General features: G+C 41.0%; 1 protein-coding gene and 1 non-coding gene across 2 annotated transcripts in view; one reads left to right on the forward strand and one right to left on the reverse strand.

The window, feature by feature from the left end:
- The window catches only part of LOC145391625 (nicotinamide phosphoribosyltransferase-like), a 385,561-nt gene that overhangs the window by 323,128 nt on the left and 40,757 nt on the right, over positions 1-21,676 (forward strand). Inside the window, exon 10 of the mRNA XM_080266164.1 lies at positions 12,436-12,518. Coding sequence (XP_080122290.1) covers positions 12,436-12,518 — 83 coding nt within the window. The remainder of the gene's footprint in view (positions 1-12,435; positions 12,519-21,676) is intronic.
- Positions 6,830-6,948, reverse strand: LOC145391762 (5S ribosomal RNA). The gene has a single exon (XR_013895892.1). It is a non-coding gene; the product is annotated as a 5S ribosomal RNA (ribosomal RNA).

Below are 21,676 nucleotides of genomic sequence, written 5' to 3' on the forward strand. Positions count from 1 at the left end.
TCTCTCTCTCTCTCTCTCTGTATATATATATATATATATATATATATATATATATATATATATATATATATGTATATATATATGTCATAAATGACTTTATGTCATAAAATACCTTGTGGTTCTTTTGTGGTTGAGTTGTAGTTGAGTTATATATATATATTTTAGACTTGTGGTCGAGCGGCTTTTATATCTTGTAGTAGCTTCCCATTTGTCATGTAGTGACAGGAGAGGTAAAGAATAGTATGGGACTATTTTTATTTGTCTTGGAAATATTAACAAGTCTCTCACACGGAACGAAGTATAAGTCCCGGGTAGCTACCTTCCTGTCTCGCTATCTGTCTCTCTCTCTCTCAAATTGCCAAGCCCTTCTCCCCGTGACCTGTTTCCTCTGAGGCCTGTCTCCTTCTCTCTTGCCTGTTCTGTGGCTAATCTCCCTCTGAGCTCTCTTTCCTAAATTCTGGTGTAGCAGGGGTGTGTCACGTGTGTTCCTCGTGGATGGACTAGGTCTTTGTTCACGAGAGGACTGCTGACAGCTAACTGCATCATCTCCTTACTGGCCGCTGTCGTCAGTTTTCCTCAGTGTAACTTGCAAACCTCATTTCCTTTTCCCAGGCTCGCAGAGGGCTGTCTATCTATCTATTCATCTATCTATCTATCTATTTATTATGATTTGCAATTATAATATGGAGTCCTACCACACTGCTCGGCCGCGCAAAAATGGCGTACCATCGACATTTAATAGTTCTAATACATTAATACATATTATAAATACATTATAATGAACTTATAAGCTAATTAAGTGAAATACATAATATTGTAAAAGTAACATAATTGTATGAATATTGTATACATATATTATTCATAGTAAATAGTGATTATTCAGTAATATTACATTTTAAACAAGTTGTATACATATTTGAATAAATGCAATGGTTGTTGTATAACACTTTGTAAGACGTGTATGTACAACAGACGTACGCATATAATTGTGCAATGGTAATACTGCTAGGTTATACATTACATAGAGTTATCACTTTAGTAATGTCTAATATTTCACCTAACTTGTATGATGATACTGGTAATACAGAATTGTGCTATAATTGTATGACTTATAATATTGTACTAATATTGTGGTACTACATAATTGTAACATTTTATGAATTGTTACAAAATATTGTGTTAATGCATAATTGTGTTGGCCTTATAATTGTAGTTACATTTTGTTAATGCAACTATTACATAAGTGTCTTGGCCTTATAATTGTAGTTAAAGTTACATAAAAGTTACATCTTGTTAATGCAACTGTTAATTGGCAAAGTGTAACATAATGCAATCGTTTGTCGTTACATAATTGTTACATATCGTTTGTAGTTACATTATTGTAGTTAAAGTTACATAAAAGTTACATCTTGTTAATGCAACTGTCACAGAAATGATACATATTGTTTGTAGTATTGTTTGTAGTTACATAATTGTAGTTAAGGTTACATAAAAGTTACATCTTGTTAATGCAACTCTCACATAAATTGGTACATATTGTTTGTAGTTACATAATTGTAACAAGTGTAACATAATGTAATCGTTTGTCGTTACATAATTATAATTTGGAGTTACATAATTGTAATAAATGCAGTCCTAACATATGCTGCGGTCGATGATAGTGATGATGTGCCATGCCACTTGTTTGTGGAGACAACAATTTGCTTTTTTGTTTGTAGTTTATGTGGTATTTTGACATATGTAGTAACACTTACACTTATTTTCATTTGTTTGTTATGTGATCTTACTCTATTTCTCTTATTTCTTTCTTACTTTTTCTTTCTTTCTTTCTTTCTTTTTTGTATGTATTGATTTTCTATAGTTTGTTTTTCTTCGCTTGTGTACGCTTTTCCCATGTTGTTCATGGTTGCATAAATACTGGCTAATTTCCTTGGGATACTTTTTTAAAGTTTAGTTTATATTGCACAGGTATTACTGAAAATGATATTATATAGTCCCATATTTTGTTATTTTATATAAAAAATATATACACTATATACAGTATTAACTATACACACTGACTTGTTGTTCACCTGTACCTATCTTGAGTAATATGTGTGTCAGCACTGTGTGGAAATCATTGTCTTCACGATTGTGTTGAAGATGTTCACTCTTGCTAACGGCATTTGTGTTGGCCTTTTTTTTTTTTTTTTTTTTTTAGTTTACCTTCTAACTTAATTTATATGTTTCCACTAGGTAGCTTTAATTAATAAATGTTTAATACAGTTCTTTTAATCGCTCACTGAGTAACTGTGATGGTATATTTTCTTTATTGCTTTGTAGATGTAATAATGTATAGTTGTATGTATGAAACACGTATTTTATGTAGGTATAAATGGTAACACTCGTTGGTAGTAAATAAATGTTATAATAAATGAATGAATATATACAGTGTAAAATAATTATTGTTGGTGATTATTTAGTGTTTGAGTTATGCAGATAACTGAAGTAAGTATGTGTATTTAAGCTGTAACTATACAGCACGTTTTATATGTTTGTGCAGAAGCTTATTGTCTATCTCTGTGTATTGTATAAATGAAGTAACTATGTAACTCACTAATTTTTACCGTGGAGGAAATGGTGTGAGTGGTGTTGCACGTGGTGATAGCGTTGTCCTTCGCTGGTTGATTAACGTGTTGTCGTCTCAGCACATGGTAACGTCGGCTTCCCACACTGGTAGCTGTGGTGAGTGAATGAGTAGCGATGAGTAACTTGAGTGAAGACGGGTGAGTAAGACGAGTTGTGAATATGGACTTGGTGTTTTGCTGCGTGTCTTGACCTCTGCACTCCTGCGTAAGCGTTGGGGGTTGGGTGGATGTAGCAGAGAGAGGAGGGTGAGGTCTGGTGGTTATGAGTCGTGTCTCACTCTTCGTTTGTTTTGTTGTTCTTCCTCGAGGTATTTGTGCTCCTTTTTCCTCTTCTTTACTTGCTTTGTTTTATATTCTTCTTGTTGCTGCTTGAAGTTACGTGAAGATTATAGAGTTGTTTTGTAGACTTGTAGACTATTTGCATTGTAGGCTGTATTTTGTCGGGATTCACTGTAGACTGAAGCTAATCTTGTAGAGTCTCGGTTGCTTTTGTAGAAATTTGCTTTTAAATGGGAGACGATGTCCGTAGATTCGCTGGTCCGTCGTAGAAATTGCAAGATCGTATCAATATTTTGTTAAACTACTTGCGAGGCGTCGTGTGATCTCTTGACCTCTGCATCAGCATGATGATCTGGGAGACGGAGGGGGCTGGTTGGAGAGAAGTGTCAGGAGCTGACGTTGTAGGTTGTGAGAGTTATTCTTTTTGTTTTCAATCTTGATATTTTGTAGGAATTTAATGTTGATTCGTAGACGAGGTTCGTATACGTTCGCTGCTACCAAATATCATAAATGACTTTATGTCATAAAATACCTTGTGGTTCTTTTGTGGTTGAGTTGTAGTTGAGTTATATATATATATTTTAGACTTGTGGTCGAGCGGCTTTTATATCTTGTAGTAGCTTCCCATTTGTCATGTAGTGACAGGAGAGGTAAAGAATAGTATGGGACTATTTTTATTTGTCTTGGAAATATTAACAAGTCTCTCACACGGAACGAAGTATAAGTCCCGGGTAGCTACCTCCCTGTCTCGCTATCTATCTCTCTCTCTCTCAAATTGCCAAGCCCTTCTCCCCGTGACCTGTTTCCTCTGAGGCCTGTCTCCTTCTCTCTTGCCTGTTCTGTGGCTAATCTCCCTCTGAGCTCTCTTTCCTAAATTCTGGTGTAGCAGGGGTGTGTCACGTGTGTTCCTCGTGGATGGACTAGGTCTTTGTTCACGAGAGGACTGCTGACAGCTAACTGCATCATCTCCTTACTGGCCGCTGTCGTCAGTTTTCCTCAGTGTAACTTGCAAACCTCATTTCCTTTTCCCAGGCTCGCAGAGGGCTGTCTATCTATCTATTCATCTATCTATCTATCTATTTATTATGATTTGCAATTATAATATGGAGTCCTACCACATATATATTACATATATAGATAGATAGATAGATAGATAGATATAACAGAATAGAGGAAGAAAAAAATAAATGAAGAAAATAATCCATGCACCAGATTGTTGCCTTCCTCTATCCATAAAATATCTGTAACAGTTGGACTTGAACAGCTGTAGGTTGAAGTTTGGGAGGAAACAACTCCGGGGAAGTGAGTTCCAGAGAGATGTAGTTCGGGGAATAAAAGAATTCTGATAGCCAGTAGTTCGGCAATATAGTTGTGTGACATTCCAGTACTGAGCACTACCAGATGCCCGTGTAGCACGAGGGAAGGTATGGAGAGGTGGCACAGTGGACGAAACTTTGTCCGAGCATTTGCCATAAAAATATCTGTAAAATAATGCAAGGGAGGCAACATTCCTTCTTACTTGTAGGAGAGGTAGTATAATTATAATAGCGGGGTTATTAATTCCAACAGCTTTGAGTTTAGTCTAGTTGTTTTATCCACATCTGTTGCACAAGGGTGTGCAATATTTAAGGTGAGAGCGCACATGACTCTTATGAATTATAGCTAACTGCTCGTCAGTGAGGAAGTTACGGACTCCGTACAATAATCCAAGTTTCTTTGAGACGGTTTTAACGAGCGAACTGACATGAGAGGTCCAGCTGAGGGCATTGTTAAGTGGGACACCGAGAATTTCAATACTTTTGGAGATGGGAATATTAGTAGTACTGAAGGTAATATATGAATATGGCAATATCTGTCTATTAGCAAATTGTATATATTTGGTTTTCCAAGCATTGAGACAAGGTTGTTTTGTCCCCATTCATTGATTGTAGGTACTGTAAGTCTTGATTTATGGAGATGCCTGTACTTTGAAAATGGTTGCTTGATTGTGAATGAACTGGGAAGTGTTGAGTCAAATGCATATGAATGGATGGGCTTGTGGGTGAAAGATAAGAGATCATTAACATTAACCAGGAACAGGGTTGGCGCCAGAACTGATGCTTGTGGCACGCGGGCGTTAATTGAGTGGAAATTCGAATATACATCATCTACTTTTATTTTTTCTGTCACTGGGATATGAGGAAAGCAGAGGAACAAAAGATGTCAGTCCATAGCAAGGGAGTTTGGACAGCAGGGAACGGTGCCGCACTCTGTCGTAAGCTTTAGAAATATCAAGGGTTACTGCATGATTTTCTCCATGATGGTCAATTGTTTGATGGATGGTATGAGTAAGGATATTGAGAATGTCAATGGTGGATCTTTCGTGGCTAAAACCATATTGTCTATCACTATTTAAGTTGTTGGGTTCACTATGTTTAATAACGTTTATATATATATATATATATATATATATATATATATATATATATATATATATATATATATATATATATATATATATATATATATATATATACAAGTATACTGTGTATATATTTAAAAATATACTTGTATATGTAAATATACACATTGTATATATGCAATATATCTATATATATACATATATACATTTATAAAAATATATGCATACATATAAATATATATATGTACATATGTATATTTATATGTATATGTACACTCGCGATCACTAATATCTGCCCGGGGGTTGCCCCCTTCCTTCCCCTGTATACCCACTTACCCAGGGAATAGGAGAGGGAGGGGGGGGACGAAACGAGCTCCACCCTCCACTACCCTAGCTCCCGACCCTCCCGCATACCCCTACCCATCCTCCCACCCCACCAGTCATTCTTATCTGGCAGTTACATCTCAAGCTGATTTCATGCTCAAAACTCTTGGTCCCACATAGAACACTAGGATATGTTAAAGGTATATAAGTCTCAGCACGCTGCAGCAAGAAATTAATGTAATATGATGTTAACAGTAAAACAAAAATTTAACAACGGCCACTTCAGGCCTCCTATGTTGGGTGCAGTACTTTGCAAACACCCCCCCCCACACACACACACACCGAAAAACACAGACATAGACACACCTAAACACGGAGGCACAGACACGCACGCACGCAAGCACCCAAAGCATGAGGCCTGGAATGGCCGTTGTTAACGTGTTTGTTTTACTGTCAACGTTATAATGCATTAATTTCTTGCTGCAGCGTGTTCAAAGTTAAATTATATACTTTTTACATATCTTAGTGTTTTGTTTGTGTATTAGTAATGTGACTATGAGAGTAATGTATGAGGTTAGCTTGAGATGCCAGTTAAGAATGACCAGTGGAGCGTTGGGAGCGGTAGAGATATGAGGGAGGGTTAGAAGCTGGGGCAGAGGGGAGTGGAGCTCGTTTCTTTCCCCTCTCGCTTCTTCCCTGGGTATATAGGGGTAGGAAGGGGGCACCCCTAAGCAGAAATTAGTGATCATGAGTGTACATACATATTAGAGAGAGAGAGAGAGAGAGAGAGAGGAGAGAGAGGCATTTATAGATATAAATATGTATGGATATAAGTATTTATATGTATATATTTATATGAATAACTATGTATATACGGTATATATGTATGTACATGTATTTATATACGTATGTATAGAGACAGAGAGAGAGAGAGAGAGAGAGAGAGAGAGACAGAGAAATATATTTATATATATACATTATATATATATATATATATATATATATATATATATATATATACTTTCGTATTTATATATTTTTGTATATATATATATATATATATATATATATATTCATTTCATTCATTGCCAGACGCCATGTATCCCTAACGGGGTGGCCAAGGGCTTAGAGTTAATTGTTTTACAGGGAGGGGCACTAATCCTCCACCAACCCCACTTGACACGTAGGGAGAACGTTATGCCAACAGCATCTGGTGTTCCCAGGCGGTCACCCATCCAAGTACTAACCAGACCCAACGTTGTTTAACTTCGCTGATCGGACGGGAAGCGGTGTACTCAACGTGGCATGGCCGTTGGCTATATATATATATATATATATATATATATATATATATATATATATACCTAGGCTGCTTCCCCCAAGGAAAGGGAGGTAGCCAAGACAGGATGACACACTCCCAATTTACTCATCCATTCAAACACATTCATTCGCATCTTAGCCCCAAGGTAAGAACGGACAGATCCTCACCGCACCACACCGCACAAGGGTCAACTGTGCAATGCAATCAGTGACATCCGCAGCAGGGCTCGACAGCAGAGCTGGTTTACCCCTGCCACATCATAACAGACCCATCCCCTTACCCGCACCTGACCTGACTAGCTGATCAGACTAAAAGTGGGAGAATATCCCCTCATGGCTGCGTCATCACTTATTCATTCACAATTTCTCTCCATTTATTTCTGTCACGCACAGCCACTCTTCCTTACTCAACAGACATCCCTCTCGCATCCAACGGTCTCTTCACACTGTTCATCCATCCTATTCGTGGTCTTCCTCTCAGCCTTACACCTCTAACATCAGATCTAGTTATCTTTTTCACCAATCGCTTATTATCCATTCTCTCCATATGCCCAAACCATCGCAACACCCTCTGCTCAGCTCTACCAGTCATCTCCCGAACAACTCCAGTTCTCCTTCGCACTTCATCATTTCGCACTCGATCCATACGCGTCACTCCATACATACTCCTCAGACACCTCATCTCCATTACATTCGAACTTTTCCTCTCTGCTACACCCATATTCCAAGTTTCAGCCCCATATAACGCAGTCGGTACCACAACACCCTCATACAACTTTCTCTTTACATCCATTCTAAGCGAACAACATCTAAACACTTTTTTCATTCCTCCCAGCACCTTTCCTACTTCATTTATTCTAAACTTCACTTCTGCATCTATTCTTCCATCCACAGCAACATGTGACCCTAGATATTTAAAACACTCTACCTCCTCAAACAACTCGCCATTCAAAGCTATATTCATCCCCCTACTATCTACCAACCTCGTACACTTCATCACTTTACTCTTATTCTCATTTACTTTCAATTTCCTCCTTTCACACACCCTTCCAAACTCCTCTACCAACTGTCTCAATCTCTCCTCTGAATCAGCCACCAGTGCAGTATCATCTACAAACAGCAGCTGCTTCAGATTCCACTCTCCACCATCAACATTCACCAGACTCAGACCTCCACCTAAAACTCTTGCATTCACCTCCCTTACAACACCATCCATGTAAATATTAAACAACCAAGGCGACATCACACATCCCTGTCGCAGCCCCACTCTCACAGGAAACCAGTTACTCACAGCATTTCCCACTCTTACACACGCTCTACTATTTACATAAAAACTTTTCACCCCTTTTAGTAACCTACCATCAAGTCCATACAATCTTAAAACAGTCCACAAAGCCTCCCTATCAATTCTATCATACGCTTTCCCTAAATCCATGAATGCCCAAAACACATCCTTGCCTTTCGCTAAATACTTTTCACACACTTGTCTCACAGCGAACACCTGATCCACGCATCCCCTCCCTCTCCTAAAGCCACACTGCTCTTCACCAATCACTCCCTCTGTACCTTCTCTAACTCTCATAATAACACTCTACCATAAACCTTACCTACAACACTCAACAGACTTATACCCCTAAAGCTAGTACATTCATACTTATCACCCTTGCCTTTATACAGTGGGACCACACAAGCACTTGTCCAGTCAATTGGCACCATACCTTTCACAAAGCACACATTCAACAATCTTACTAACCAGTCAACAATGGTCACTCCACCACCTTTCAGGCATTCCACAGCACACCCATCCATACCTGCAGCTTTCCCTGTTTTCATCTCCTTTACTGCCTTCTCCACTTCCTCCTTCGTGATCAAAGAATCATTCAACTCTCCCAACACATTTATTCCTTGCACCCTTCCATCTGCCACAATCTCAGCCACCCTTTCCTCCTCTACATTTAACAATCTTTCAAAATACTCTGTCCATCTCCTCCTTACTGCATCCATCTCAATTAACATCCTTCCATCCTCTGCTTTTACTCGTTCTTCCTTCCCAGACTCTCTCTTTCGCACCCTTTTCACCTCCATCCAAAACATTTTCTTATTCTGTTGAAAATTATCTGTCAGCCGCCTACCCCACCTCTCATCTGCTGCCACTTTAGCATCACGCACAGCCCTTCTCGCCCTCTTCCTCTTTTCCTTATACCTTTCATATGACATCTCATCCTTCCTCTGCAGCCACACTTCATATGCACGTCTCTTCTCGGCCACAGCCATACTTACTTCCTCGCACCACCATTCACTTCCTTTTCTTACACCACCACCCACACGTCTCACACCACACACCTCTTCTGCATGCCCCACCACAGCACTCTTAAACAACTGCCATTCCTCCTCCACACTGCCATTTTCCTGATCTTTCAGTGCGTTCCACTCATCTTTCAATTTCTCCTGATATTCTATCTTTTTCTCTCTTTTATCCAACTCACTTACTTTCAAAACCTCCCTGCCACACCTAACTCTCCTAGCTCTCACCCATCTCTTACCTACTCTTAACTTTCCCTCCACCAGATAGTGGTCAGACATACCTCCACCCTCCCCTCTCAGAACTCTCACATCCAACAATCTTCCTATTACATTCCTAGACACAACCACATAGTCCATCACAGCTCTATCAACAACCCTTCCACCCTCCTGTCTCACCCATGTATACTTATAAATATCTTTGTTCTCAAACAGCGTATTTCCAATCACCATCTCTCGCTCAACAAACATCGCTATCATTCGTTCCCCATTTTCATTTCTTCCAGGCACACCATGCATACCAACTACACCTTCAACTGCTACATTTCCCACTCTAGCATTCAGATCTCCCATCAATACCACATTCACATTCGCTCCAAAACTCTGCAGACACTCATCATCATTCCAGAAAGACTCCCTCTCTTCTTCATCCCTTTCACTACCAGGCCCATATGCACTCACAACACCCACAACTCCCAGTCAAATTTCGCTTTCACCCACATCAGTCTCGATGACACCTCCTTCCATTCAATCACACACTGCTGTACTTCCGGACTCACTAACAAGGCCACACCTTCTCTTGCCCTACCTCTATCAACACCTGACAATCTTCCATTCACACTTCCAAACATAGACTCACCCTTCCCTTTCATCTTCGTTTCACTCAAAGCTAACACATCCAACTTTCTTCTCACAAACATTCTTCCAATCTCTTCCCTTTTAGCCTCAATTGTATTACATCCACGCACATTCATAGACCCAATCTTCAGGGTACGGGGATAACTCCATCCCCCATCCCTTTCTCTGGCCTGTCTCTTTTTAGGAACTAAAAAACAGAGGAAGGGGTCCCTAGTCCCCTCACCCCGCCCCTTTTAGTCGCCTTTTACGACACGCAGGGAATACGGTGGCAGTATTCTTCCTAACACAACCTGGCCGCAGAGTAGTAGTACCACCCCATAGTGCGACCAGATTGTGTCCCCCCCGCCACAGCGGGGGACACAATATATATATATATATATATATATATATACAGTATATATATATATACATATATATATATATAAATATATATATACAGTATATATATATATATATATATATATATATATATATATATATATATATATATATATATATATATATATATATATATATATATATATATATATATATTGCCAGACACCTGAATCCCGTTTGGGGTGGCCACAAACAAATCGCCTCCAAGTCGCCCTGTCTCCCGCCATTTCACTCCCCTGCTCCCAACTCACACCCCCGTCTCTCATATACCTCTCCACCCCATCCCTCCATCTCATCCTCGGCCTCCCCCTCCCTCTTCCCCCCTCCACCTCACTCACATACACTCTCTTCGTCAGTCTTTCACCCTCCATCCTCTCCACATGGCCAAACCACTCAGTATGTTCCTCATAACGCTTCCTATCACATCCACATCCTCACCACAACGCTCCCTTATATCCTCATTCGTCAGCCTGTCTCTCCATGTGACTCCACAGGCTCCTCTTAAATAACTCATTTCCACTGCTCTCACTCTTGACTTGTGTCCTTCCAACAACGTCCAAGCTTCACTTCCATACGTTAGAGTTGGTATCACCATACTGTCATGTAGTAACTTTTTCACTTCCATGCTCACTTCCCTGTTTCTTATCACTGCTTTCAAAGAACCAGCAACCCTTCTTCCCTGCTGTACCCTTTCAAGCACTTCACCCTCCAAACCTCCATCCTTACTCATCACACTACCCAAGTACTTAAACGTACTCACATTTTCCAATTCCTCACCATCCAACCTCGCTGTACATTCACTGACTTCACCTCTCTCAGAGACCATCACTTTACTCTTCCCTACATTCACCTTTAGATTCCGTTTCTTACACACTCTTCCAAACTCATCCACCAAGCCTTGCAGCTCCCCTTCGTCTGCACTCAACAACACAGTATCATCTGCAAACAACAGTACAAGGAGTTTCCAAACACTATCCTTTCTCACCAGGGCCACTCCAACATCCACTACCCTACCTTGTACCTCTTTTATTACCCCATCCATATACAGATTGAACAACCATGGAGACATGACACATCCCTGTTTCAACCCAACTTTCAAAGAGAAAAATTCACTTAGTTCACCATCCACATGCACTGCAGCCTTTGCACCATCGTACATACTCTTCACAGCATTCAACAACTTCCCATCTACTCCATATATTCTTAACACTTTCCACAATCCTTGTCTATCCACCCTGTCATATGCTTTCTCCAAATCCATGAAAGCCGCACACAACTTCTTTCCCTTCTCTAGAAACTTTTCCAGTAAAGATCTAAGAATGAATATCTGATCTACACAACCTCTTCCCTTCCTAAAGCCTCCCTGTTCTTCTCCAACTAATTTCTCTGTTCTTTCTCTAACTCTGTCAATAAGTATCCTACCATACACTTTTCCTATTATACTAAGAAGACAAATGCCCATATGATTACCACACACTTCTTTTTCCCCTTTTCCTTTGTACAAGAGAATAATTATACCTGACTCCCAATCCTCCGGGACTCTACTTTCCTCCCAGGCCAATCTGCACATCTTCCACATCCATTCTACTACTATCTCTCCCCCATGCTTCAGCATTTCACCACACACTCCATCAATTCCTGGGGCTTTCCCCGATTTAACTTTCTTCATTGCTTCCACAACTTCTATCCTACTGATTTCTTCCTGTTTTCTCACTTCCCTCCTTCTCCCAGCCATCCCCCAGCCACTTATACTAGCATTACTTCCATCCTCTATGTTCAACAATTCCTTAAAGTGTTCTCTCCATCTGCTCATATATATATGTATGCATATATAGTTATATATATATACATATATAAACATACTTATATGCATGTATACATTATATAAATCAAATATACACTAGTTAACTCTCTCTTTCTCTCTATCCCTCTCTCTCTCTCTTTTAGCCGAGACGCTGGGCACCATGGAGGAGAAGGGATGGTCGGCTGCAAATGTGGCCTTCGGATCAGGAGCAGCATTACTCCAGAATGTACGTATTAGTAACATTTTTCGTGTGATCTGGCCGTCTTGTGGCGTAGTACATTAAGGCGTTCCAGTTGGATGTGCCACAAATGGGTCTGCATTCAAGGGTTGGTTGGAGAGTGGTTACCTTTGCCATTTTTGGGGGGACTGAGTATCCTAGCTTAGTACACTTCCTCTTCTGAGCTACTGTTGTTGTTGTTGTTGTTGTTGTTGCTGCTGCTGCTGCTGCTGATGATGATGATGATGATGATGATGAAGATGGTGATTTTCTTGCCTAGTATCAGGCCAAGCATACACCTTTTTCATTGAGCTACCACTTTCATGTTGGAGATAACCAGAAGAGTGTTGGACTGGGAAGCTTTCACGTGGTGGCACAATATAACCAGGCAAGGCCATACAATCGTCCATAACTCCTTCCTGATCCCCCGAAAGGAGGATGGATGACTACAGTATAAGGGCAACTAACTTCATCCTGCAGTCCACTGGGTTGAAGTTCAGAGGAGCTTGGGGCCACAACAACAAGAACATCTCCATTGGTACTGCTGCTGATGACAACTTAATGCCTTTATTTTCTTAAAATATTTTGGCCAGACAAATACATTCAGGGTAGCAGCAGATGATGGTAGTATGTCGGAATTATGTTTAACGGAGAATGACATTAATAGGTTCACCATTTAGCTTATGCAATTTTAAGCCATTTCCCTTCTGTATACAACCATTGCAAATGCACTTTTTAGTACTTGGTATAACAGGAGGGAGGAGGGGTTATTCAGCTCCTAGCTCCTTCAGTTATCGCACCTATTTTAAAGTTAGATTGGGTTAGCTTACGTTTGCTTCGGTTAGATTAGGTTAGTTCGTTTTAACGTAGATGCAATAAAGATGGAGGTAGCATCTAGTGAAATTCCCAGGACCTCCATATTTAATATGTGGTAGAGAAACATTTGTGGCAGATGCACATAGATAAAAGAGAAAGTGTCTGGAATTGATTAAGTATATGAATGAAGATATTAGGTGGCCACTTGCCAGTTTTGGGCCAGAGGGAAATTGAAGTTTTCGACATGGATACTTTCCGTAGACAAATCGCATTTAAAATATAAAAATTCCCAATGAAAATAGTTTTGACATTATACCAAGTTCCTGAATTATGGTCTGTTTCGATCATGCGTAAGAAAGTAAAGTACATTATTGAAGACCGATCATTTGTTGAAAGCTTGCATATAATTTTTCTTGCTTTGCGCCAAAACAGAAACACAACATTGTTCAGGAAGTAGTTGGTATTATGTCAAAGCTATTTTCAAGCGTTATTTTATCAAATTTAAGCGCCATTTGAACTAATAAGAAAATTTTACCATTGTCGTTATTTTCAACTTCCTTGTAGGCCAAAACTCGCAGGTTTCCAATTTAAGAGTCGGTTAGTTGGGTGCAATTTCGATGCTCTGAGATTATATTGAAGTGATACTGACCTATAAGAGTATTCTAAATGGCCCATGTGATGTAATACCTCTTCCTAGGCGATTTATATATATATATATATATATATATATATGCTGACCATGTTTCGCAGTTTTTGGAGTACCTTAACTCTCAGCATAGTAAAACAGATTTTACTTCCGAAACCGAGGAAAATAACATGCTCTCCTGTCTGTTCTCGATATCAAGATAAACAGGCAGTCCAATTCTTTCACGACGTCAGTATACAGGAAAACAACATTCACGGGTCTGTGCTCAAAATTCACACCTTTCATTCGCATACAGGGTGGTGCAAAAGTAGGTTGACATGAGAGAGGCCTGCCAGGAAATCAACACCAACCTTGACCTGTGCATTACTGAGTGTCGAAGTGTGGCTGACAGACTCCAGGAATGTGTCAATGGTGAGGGCGGACACTTTGAACACTTACGAAACTAAAAGTGTGTCTTTTGTGTTGAAATGAATGGTAAATGTCAACCTACTTTTGCACCAACCTGTAGAATACAAACGAAATTTGGTGGTAACACTTGCTACACGAGCTTTTCATATATATATATATATATATATATATATATATATATATATATATATATATATATATATATATATATATATATATATATAAGTATAACACTGAGTAAATTATTATGCCCATCTTTTAAGCCACCTACTGTACCTAGAGATGTGATTTATTTCCCAATTATTTTTTTCCTGGGAAAGGCAGCTATTCACTAAGTAAACGTTTAGGCAGCTCACTACTTTAGTTTTATCCACAACTAAATCTTAGAGTAGTTTTCAAGGCCAATTGAACTATCCAGTCATTCTTCAAGTTCAAAGATGTGATTCCTGAGTAGTTGAAATCGTCCGTTGTATATCAGTATAAGCTGTAATGCTTTGTATATAGGGATGGCGAAACGGCGCCTCAAAACACGCATCTATGACCACTTTGGCCTGTCTGTTCGAACAAACTATCCTATCAACAGCCCGCCGTTCTCAGCTATTCGTAAACATGCTCACGAAAACGACCACCCATGTCCACCTGGAGAGCTTTTCTATGCTGACCAGTTCCTCCTCAGACAGTGACCTATTAATATTGGAGTCCCTTCTGTCATACAGGGACAAACCAACTATCTGCAACAATGAGGTATCTACAGAATTACTGTTTTTTTTAATCTATGACTTGGACTTTTTTTTTTTTTTTTTTACGAAATACTTTATCCTAATTATTACGTCGTCTAGTGCATAAATTTTCTTTTTACTTTTAGGATTCTTATACTAGTAATTACGTAAGTTTTGATACGTTAGTGAATTCTTGCCACACTTTGTAACGGCTTGTGACTATTTATTTACTTTGTTTTAATAATAATTTTACTCATGAGACCAGACTTCAAATTTTTAAAAATTATTATTTTACCTGGAATGATTTTTTAAATTCATTATTTCACGTAGGTTAATTTCACCCCAAAGTATTCAGCTTGCACTTTTCACCTTAAGGCTTTTATGCAGAAATCAATGCAAATTTACTTTTTTTTTTACTTATGACTATAATACGGCAAGGAAGAATATTGCATGTACAATCCTTGATTTCTTTTTAGGCTATGATGATGGTAAAAGTTTGTACCGAAACGATAGCCAATAAAGATGAAGATGTATATACAAGTATATATATATATATATATATATATATATATATATATATATATATATATATATATATAAGTAACCCCTCCAATATCCGGATCAATAGAGCCATTGGTAGGTTCGGATATTGGTTTCGTCCGGATATTGGGCCCCAGTTTATGGACTTGTACTTATGGACCCTAACTCAGAGAAACACCTATACAACTCCCTCCGGACATGCATAGCACCTATTTAACACCCAAATCACACCAATAAGGCACATAAATGACTGAAATAAATGCAAAAGAAACATAAGATGTGGGTTTAGAAGTATGTTCATACATTAATAAACATTCTGGTACTTATGGACTCTAACCGAACCTAACTCTGAAAAACACATTCCTACTGCACATGCATGAGGTAAGTATAGTATGGAAAAAAGTACAGTATGACACATTCTGGTAAGTATAGTATGGAAAAAAGTACAATATGAAACATTCTGGCTACTTACAGCAAGTCCCTGGCCACCTCGATGAATAACCGCCACCTCTCTGACTCTGACAGTAAGAACGATTTCCTGAAGCACTTGCAGTACACTCTTCCTGAAGTCTTGCACTGAACTTAGTCAATAACACACAGAAGTCCGTTCTCTTCACAGTGTTCACTTTAGTCCAAATAATGTTCCATTAAATTTTAGTGTTGCACATTAACTTTTCCCAAGTTTTTTATATTTTCCAAAGCCAAAACAAAGAAGCTTAGTTAAGTTAAATTTCTTTTCTACTGAGTCTTTTCTCTCATTTCGAAAACCTTAACACAACACAGTTTTTTTCATTGCACAACACTCAAAATTCCTGTGTGGTCTAGTGGAGAAGTCCTTGCTGTTTATTCACTGTCAGAGTCCGAGAGTATCACTGGCAGGCGACCAAGGGGTGCATCGGTGGGTCGTGGTGATGGCGTACCGACTACAGAAGACTCTGAAGATAGCCGCAAACTCACATCGAGCGGTGACTCCACTGCAGCTGATGTGCTGGGCTGTGGCTCGGAGCATGAGGGCCTGTCTTGGGGAGGCAACAGAGTGGAACTAGGGCTTGGCACAGCGGGGGTCACGGGCCTGAAAAAACTGTCAATCGTTGACTGACGCAAGGACCGACGATTCTGGCGATTGATGATGTGCTGCCGGAAAGCACGCACTTCCTCCACGAGTCCCAAGGGCCCCATCTCCCTGTCGCAGTCCGGGTGTTCCAGGTAGTCTAGGACGAACTCTAGATGTTCCCGGAGTGCGCTCAGTTTGGGGATGGCTGGAGTAGTGTCCTGCTGAGAGGAGTCCGCATCATCATCGCCTTCGTCGTTGGAATCTTCAAGTTCGGGACTGACACCAGCAACCGAAGACACGATCTCGATATCAGACGACGTCTGATACCCAGGATCGCCCTCGTCGTCGTCCAACCACTCACGAACATCGTCCACATCAACATCGTCGCCGTGCGTACGTAGCCGTGCATGGAAGTCATCCACGTCAAACCCTAGGAAATCGTACTCCACATCTGTTCCAAGAAGCAGACGAGACCAACCATTTTCCAGAGTTTTCACAGGGACTTCCTTCCATGCACTAGCCCAGTTGTACAGCGCAGACTTGATGTTGTAGCGGCGAAGGTTTTCCAAAGTCCGCTTGCCTCGAGTGTCATGTCCTTCCCTGCGCTCGTCCTCGTCCTCGAGAACAACCATCACCTCGTCCAGGAACTTCCGACGGCACAGGCGCTTTGTTGCCACGATCACTCCTTGGTCCATGGGTTGAATGAGAGCAGTCGTATTAGGTGGCAGAAACATGCACCTAATACGGCCATTCTCAGCAACCAAGTCCTTGTCGCACGGGTGGGCAGGTGCATTGTCGAGGAGAAGGAGAGCCTTTACCTGGTCGCGATGAATTCCCAGTGTCTTCGTCTGGTACTGGATGACCTCCTTGACGAAGTGACGGTGAAACCAGTCTTTGAAAATCACAGCTGTGAACCATGCTTTCAAAGAATGGTACCATACGACAGGAAGGACATCCATCACCCCACGAAGGCACCGAGGCTGCTTTGCATGGCCAACAATAACGGGCTTAAGCCGGTGCATGCCGTTAGCATTGGCACAACACAAAGCAGATATCCGTTCCTTAGAAAGCTTGCGGCCAGGTACACGCTTCTCCGTCTCATCGACTAGAGTGTTCGTTGGCACCGAGCGATAGAATAGGCCAGTTTCGTCAGCGTTATAGACTTGACCGAGAGTGAGGCCCTCCCTGTCGATCAAGCCTTTCACCTTGTGCCGAAACTCGTCCACTCCATCCTCGTTAGCGTCCAATGCTTCGCCATGTGCTTTACGGTTAGTAAGGCCATGTCGCAACTTGAACGCGAAGAGCCAACCCTCGGATGCCTTGAAGTCTAGGGCGTCGTGAAGCCTTGCAAACTTCTCAGCAGCAGCCTTCAGCTCCGTTCCACGTACCATCACACCAGCTGCACGTTGCTGTCGATACCAAATCAACGTGGAGCGGTCGATCTCTGCATACTTGGGGGTAAACATAACCTTCCTCTCCACGTTGCATTTGCTTCTCGACGAGAAGTCAGCCGTGTACTGCATGAGCTTGTGTCGGGAATGCTTGATATCGAACAAAGTCGACCGGGCCAGGTTGAACTCGCAGAGAATGCGTGAAGAAGACCAACCCGCATCAACTTTCTCCAATATCTCCCGTTTCTTCTCCAGAGTCAACACCACTCTCTTCCTTTTCTCAGGAGGCGGGGCCATCATCACACACACTAAGAGGAGGGCAGACAGCAGCAGGAGGCCTTGCAGCAAGTACGGCACCACCACAAAAGCGAGCACGTGGGCAGCCATGGCGAAGAGCGTAGGTCCAGTCGCGGTGAGAGACAGGCGGGAAGTGGGGAGGATGCAGCGGCGCTCTATCGGACGTCGGAGGAATGACGAACCAAAACAATGCTCTCACGCGGCGTGCGCGGCAAGTTCAAATTATGGACGGCAAAAAATCGATTTTTTTTTTAATTTTTTTGGATTTTCAGACCATTTTGGGAATGTTTGATCCCAGGACGATAAGGTTCGGTTAGTGGGGATGTTCGGTTATTGGGCGTCCGGATATTAGAGTGATTACTTATATATATATATATATATACAAGTGCTCGTGGGCCCTTCCGGCCCCTCGCACTTGCTTCTTGCACTTATGTGCTGTTTTAGTGTACCGTTGTCACTATCAGGCGTCAAGGCGACATAGAAGGTCCATGATGGTTCGTTTATGTGCTGTTCTAGTCTAATATTGTCACTTGGATTTTTTGCAGCTAACCAATTGATCATGTTATTTGCAACTTCGGGAATGGAACCCAAGTTGTCCGAACCCAAATCTGAAATACACACACAGACACACGGTTAATGCTAGGCCTATAGTATATGAGCAAAAAATTCTGCGGAGATCCTATGCCGGGCACCGGGAGTAGCGTTTTTTGGTCAAAATGTGATCGCTCATTAAATATGGTTAAAGTTTTTCAATCGTGATGAGACCAAGTTTTTTCAAATCAGAGAATTTTTTGCGATTTTTGTGCCAATCTTCGTGCAATTTGAATGTGTAGTTTCGGCTGCCCAAAATACACACACACACACACATACGGTTAGTGCTATAGTGTATTAGATATATACTGTAGTATATGACTGATTACTCGTATAATGCTTTTCTTCCACTATGCCAGGTAGGTGATTTTTGGAGTGTTGCGGGGACGGTCCAGTCAGTGAGGTTAGTAATGCATCATTTATCAATTACTTACTACTGTCACAATCACTCCCACACAAGTCGATTGAGCCGTCCCCGCAACGTGTAACATACTGCCATGTGAGTTTCTAGTGGAGCATTATTTACAGACCACCCTATATAAAAAGTGAATATCATGGCGTAATAAACATAATACATTGCTAAGAGGAACCTGCTTCGAAATCTACCATGGGATGATTGCCAGGAACATTGTTATGTTTGTCTTTTGTAAGTGGTAGTAGATGCGGTAGCCCATCCTCTCTCTCTTTCTCTCTCTCACGCTTATCTGTAATCCAGGAAGCCATTTCCTATGGTAGGTGGTTACCATATAACCAAATGACGCCTGATGGTTTAGTGGGCTAAGGTGCTCCAGCCAGATGTAGCCTGTAAGGGCTCCATGTTATGGGTGTTTGGGATTTCTTGCTTGCTCAGGGAAGAGTGAGGCTGGTCACCGTTGCCTTAAATGCCGTGACGAGGAGCCTAACCCCGGACTCCTATGCTCCTGTTTTTATAGAACAAAATGCGACTGAATGTTGCTGTTACTATTGTTGTTCCCTTTGTAAATTCCACTGAACAAACTTAGCATTTCCATTCTTTAGGCCAAAAAGACATGTGGTAGATTACACTCTATATACTGTACTACGTACTCGTACTTTAAACCCTTCAGTCAAATGGCGTGTTATATGGCCTTATTTTTACAATTTCCTGGCGAAATGGTAGGTGGTACCGACCATCGTTCACTCCTTCCATGTAGGACTACCAGTTTCTTTCTCCATCTTTGTGTTCTTTCTCCGTTTCTTCCATCTTTCCTATCACTTTTATTACCTGTTTTTCTACCTCTGATGATTCTGCACTCAGTGACAAGCCTAATGGCTTCCTCTAATCCAAGAAACCGTTTATAACACTGGATGATAAGCATATAGCCAAATAACCGTCCGATGTGGACCGTACTATTGTGCCCCTGTTAATTGGGTGGGGAGACGCAAATGTGGCTTCCACTCAGGAACCAAACTGACATACTCATCCTAGTTCCTCACTATCGCAAGAAGCTGTTCACCGCAAGAGAACATTGGTTCACTGCACGAGAGGCCCTGTAGTGGGGATTGCCTGCCTGCGGTTGGTGGGTCTACTCGACTTTACAGACCGGAGTTACCACTACTACTTCCACTGCTACTACAATTACCTGGGTCACTCAGAAAGTTCTCAGTCTTACACAGAAGTAAGGGGAGTAACCGCAATTTTTGAGTATGACTATATACTATAAAGTCTTATGATTATACACAAGAATTTAAATCTTTGTCTTTATTTGTATGTAGATGAGGTCTTTGGAAACTCGGTAGGTTAGAGAAAAAAAAAAGGACAAGAAACCTGCGCTGTGAACAAGTACCTACGCACACACACACACACACACACACACACACACACACACACACATACACAAAAGAGTATGACCCACAAAGAAATCCATTAAAACATAGTCAACACACTTGGTTCGGACTGTCTTTGCTATTCCACAATAAGGAAGTGGGCTGCTGATTTCAAGAAGGTCAGGGAGAACATCGAAGATGCCCCACGGTCAGGACACCCCAAATCATCAACCATAAGACGACATTTTCTCATATCCTTTGACTAATGCAAGAAAGCCTTGGTTTATTCACGCTTGTTCTAATGCTGTCCGCAACAGGGAGAGGGACGATAAAAGGTACCAGAACCAACCCACCCCTGAATCACATTTTTTTTTGTAAGTTTCTGCCCGGAATCGTGCAGTCTGTTCCTCGCTCTGGTAAAAATAATTTCATCCGTACTAAATGCTCTCAACTCTCCAACTCAAATCCTTCCCGCTCCTTCTGGTACCTTGCCAAAAACCTTTCTAATAACTTTACCTCTTCATCCTTCCCTCCTCTTTTTTATCCTGATGGCTCAGTAGATATTTCTTCTACTGAAAAAGCAGATCTCTTCACTCAGACTTTCGTCTTCAATTCCACCTTAGACGATTCCGGTGCTGTTCCTACATCACTTCCCCCCCCCCCCGACTTCCTCATGGCTGACATTAAAATTTCTTTAGCTGATGTATTTTCTGCCATCACTGGCCTCAATACTGACAAGGCTTATGGGCCTGATGGAGTCCCTCCTGCTGTCCTCAAGAACTGTGCTCCAGTGCTTACACCCTGCCTAGGTAAACTCTTTTGCATTTGTCTTTCAACTTGTACCTTTCCTTCTTGCTGGAAGTTTGTTCTCATTCAACCAGTCCCAAAGAAAGGTGACCATTCCCAATCCTCTAACCATC

This window comes from Coenobita brevimanus, chromosome 19, assembly GCF_032717465.1.
Source record: "Coenobita brevimanus isolate Jiangsu-jjx chromosome 19, ASM3271746v2, whole genome shotgun sequence".
Classification (NCBI taxonomy): Eukaryota; Metazoa; Arthropoda; class Malacostraca; order Decapoda; family Coenobitidae; genus Coenobita; species Coenobita brevimanus.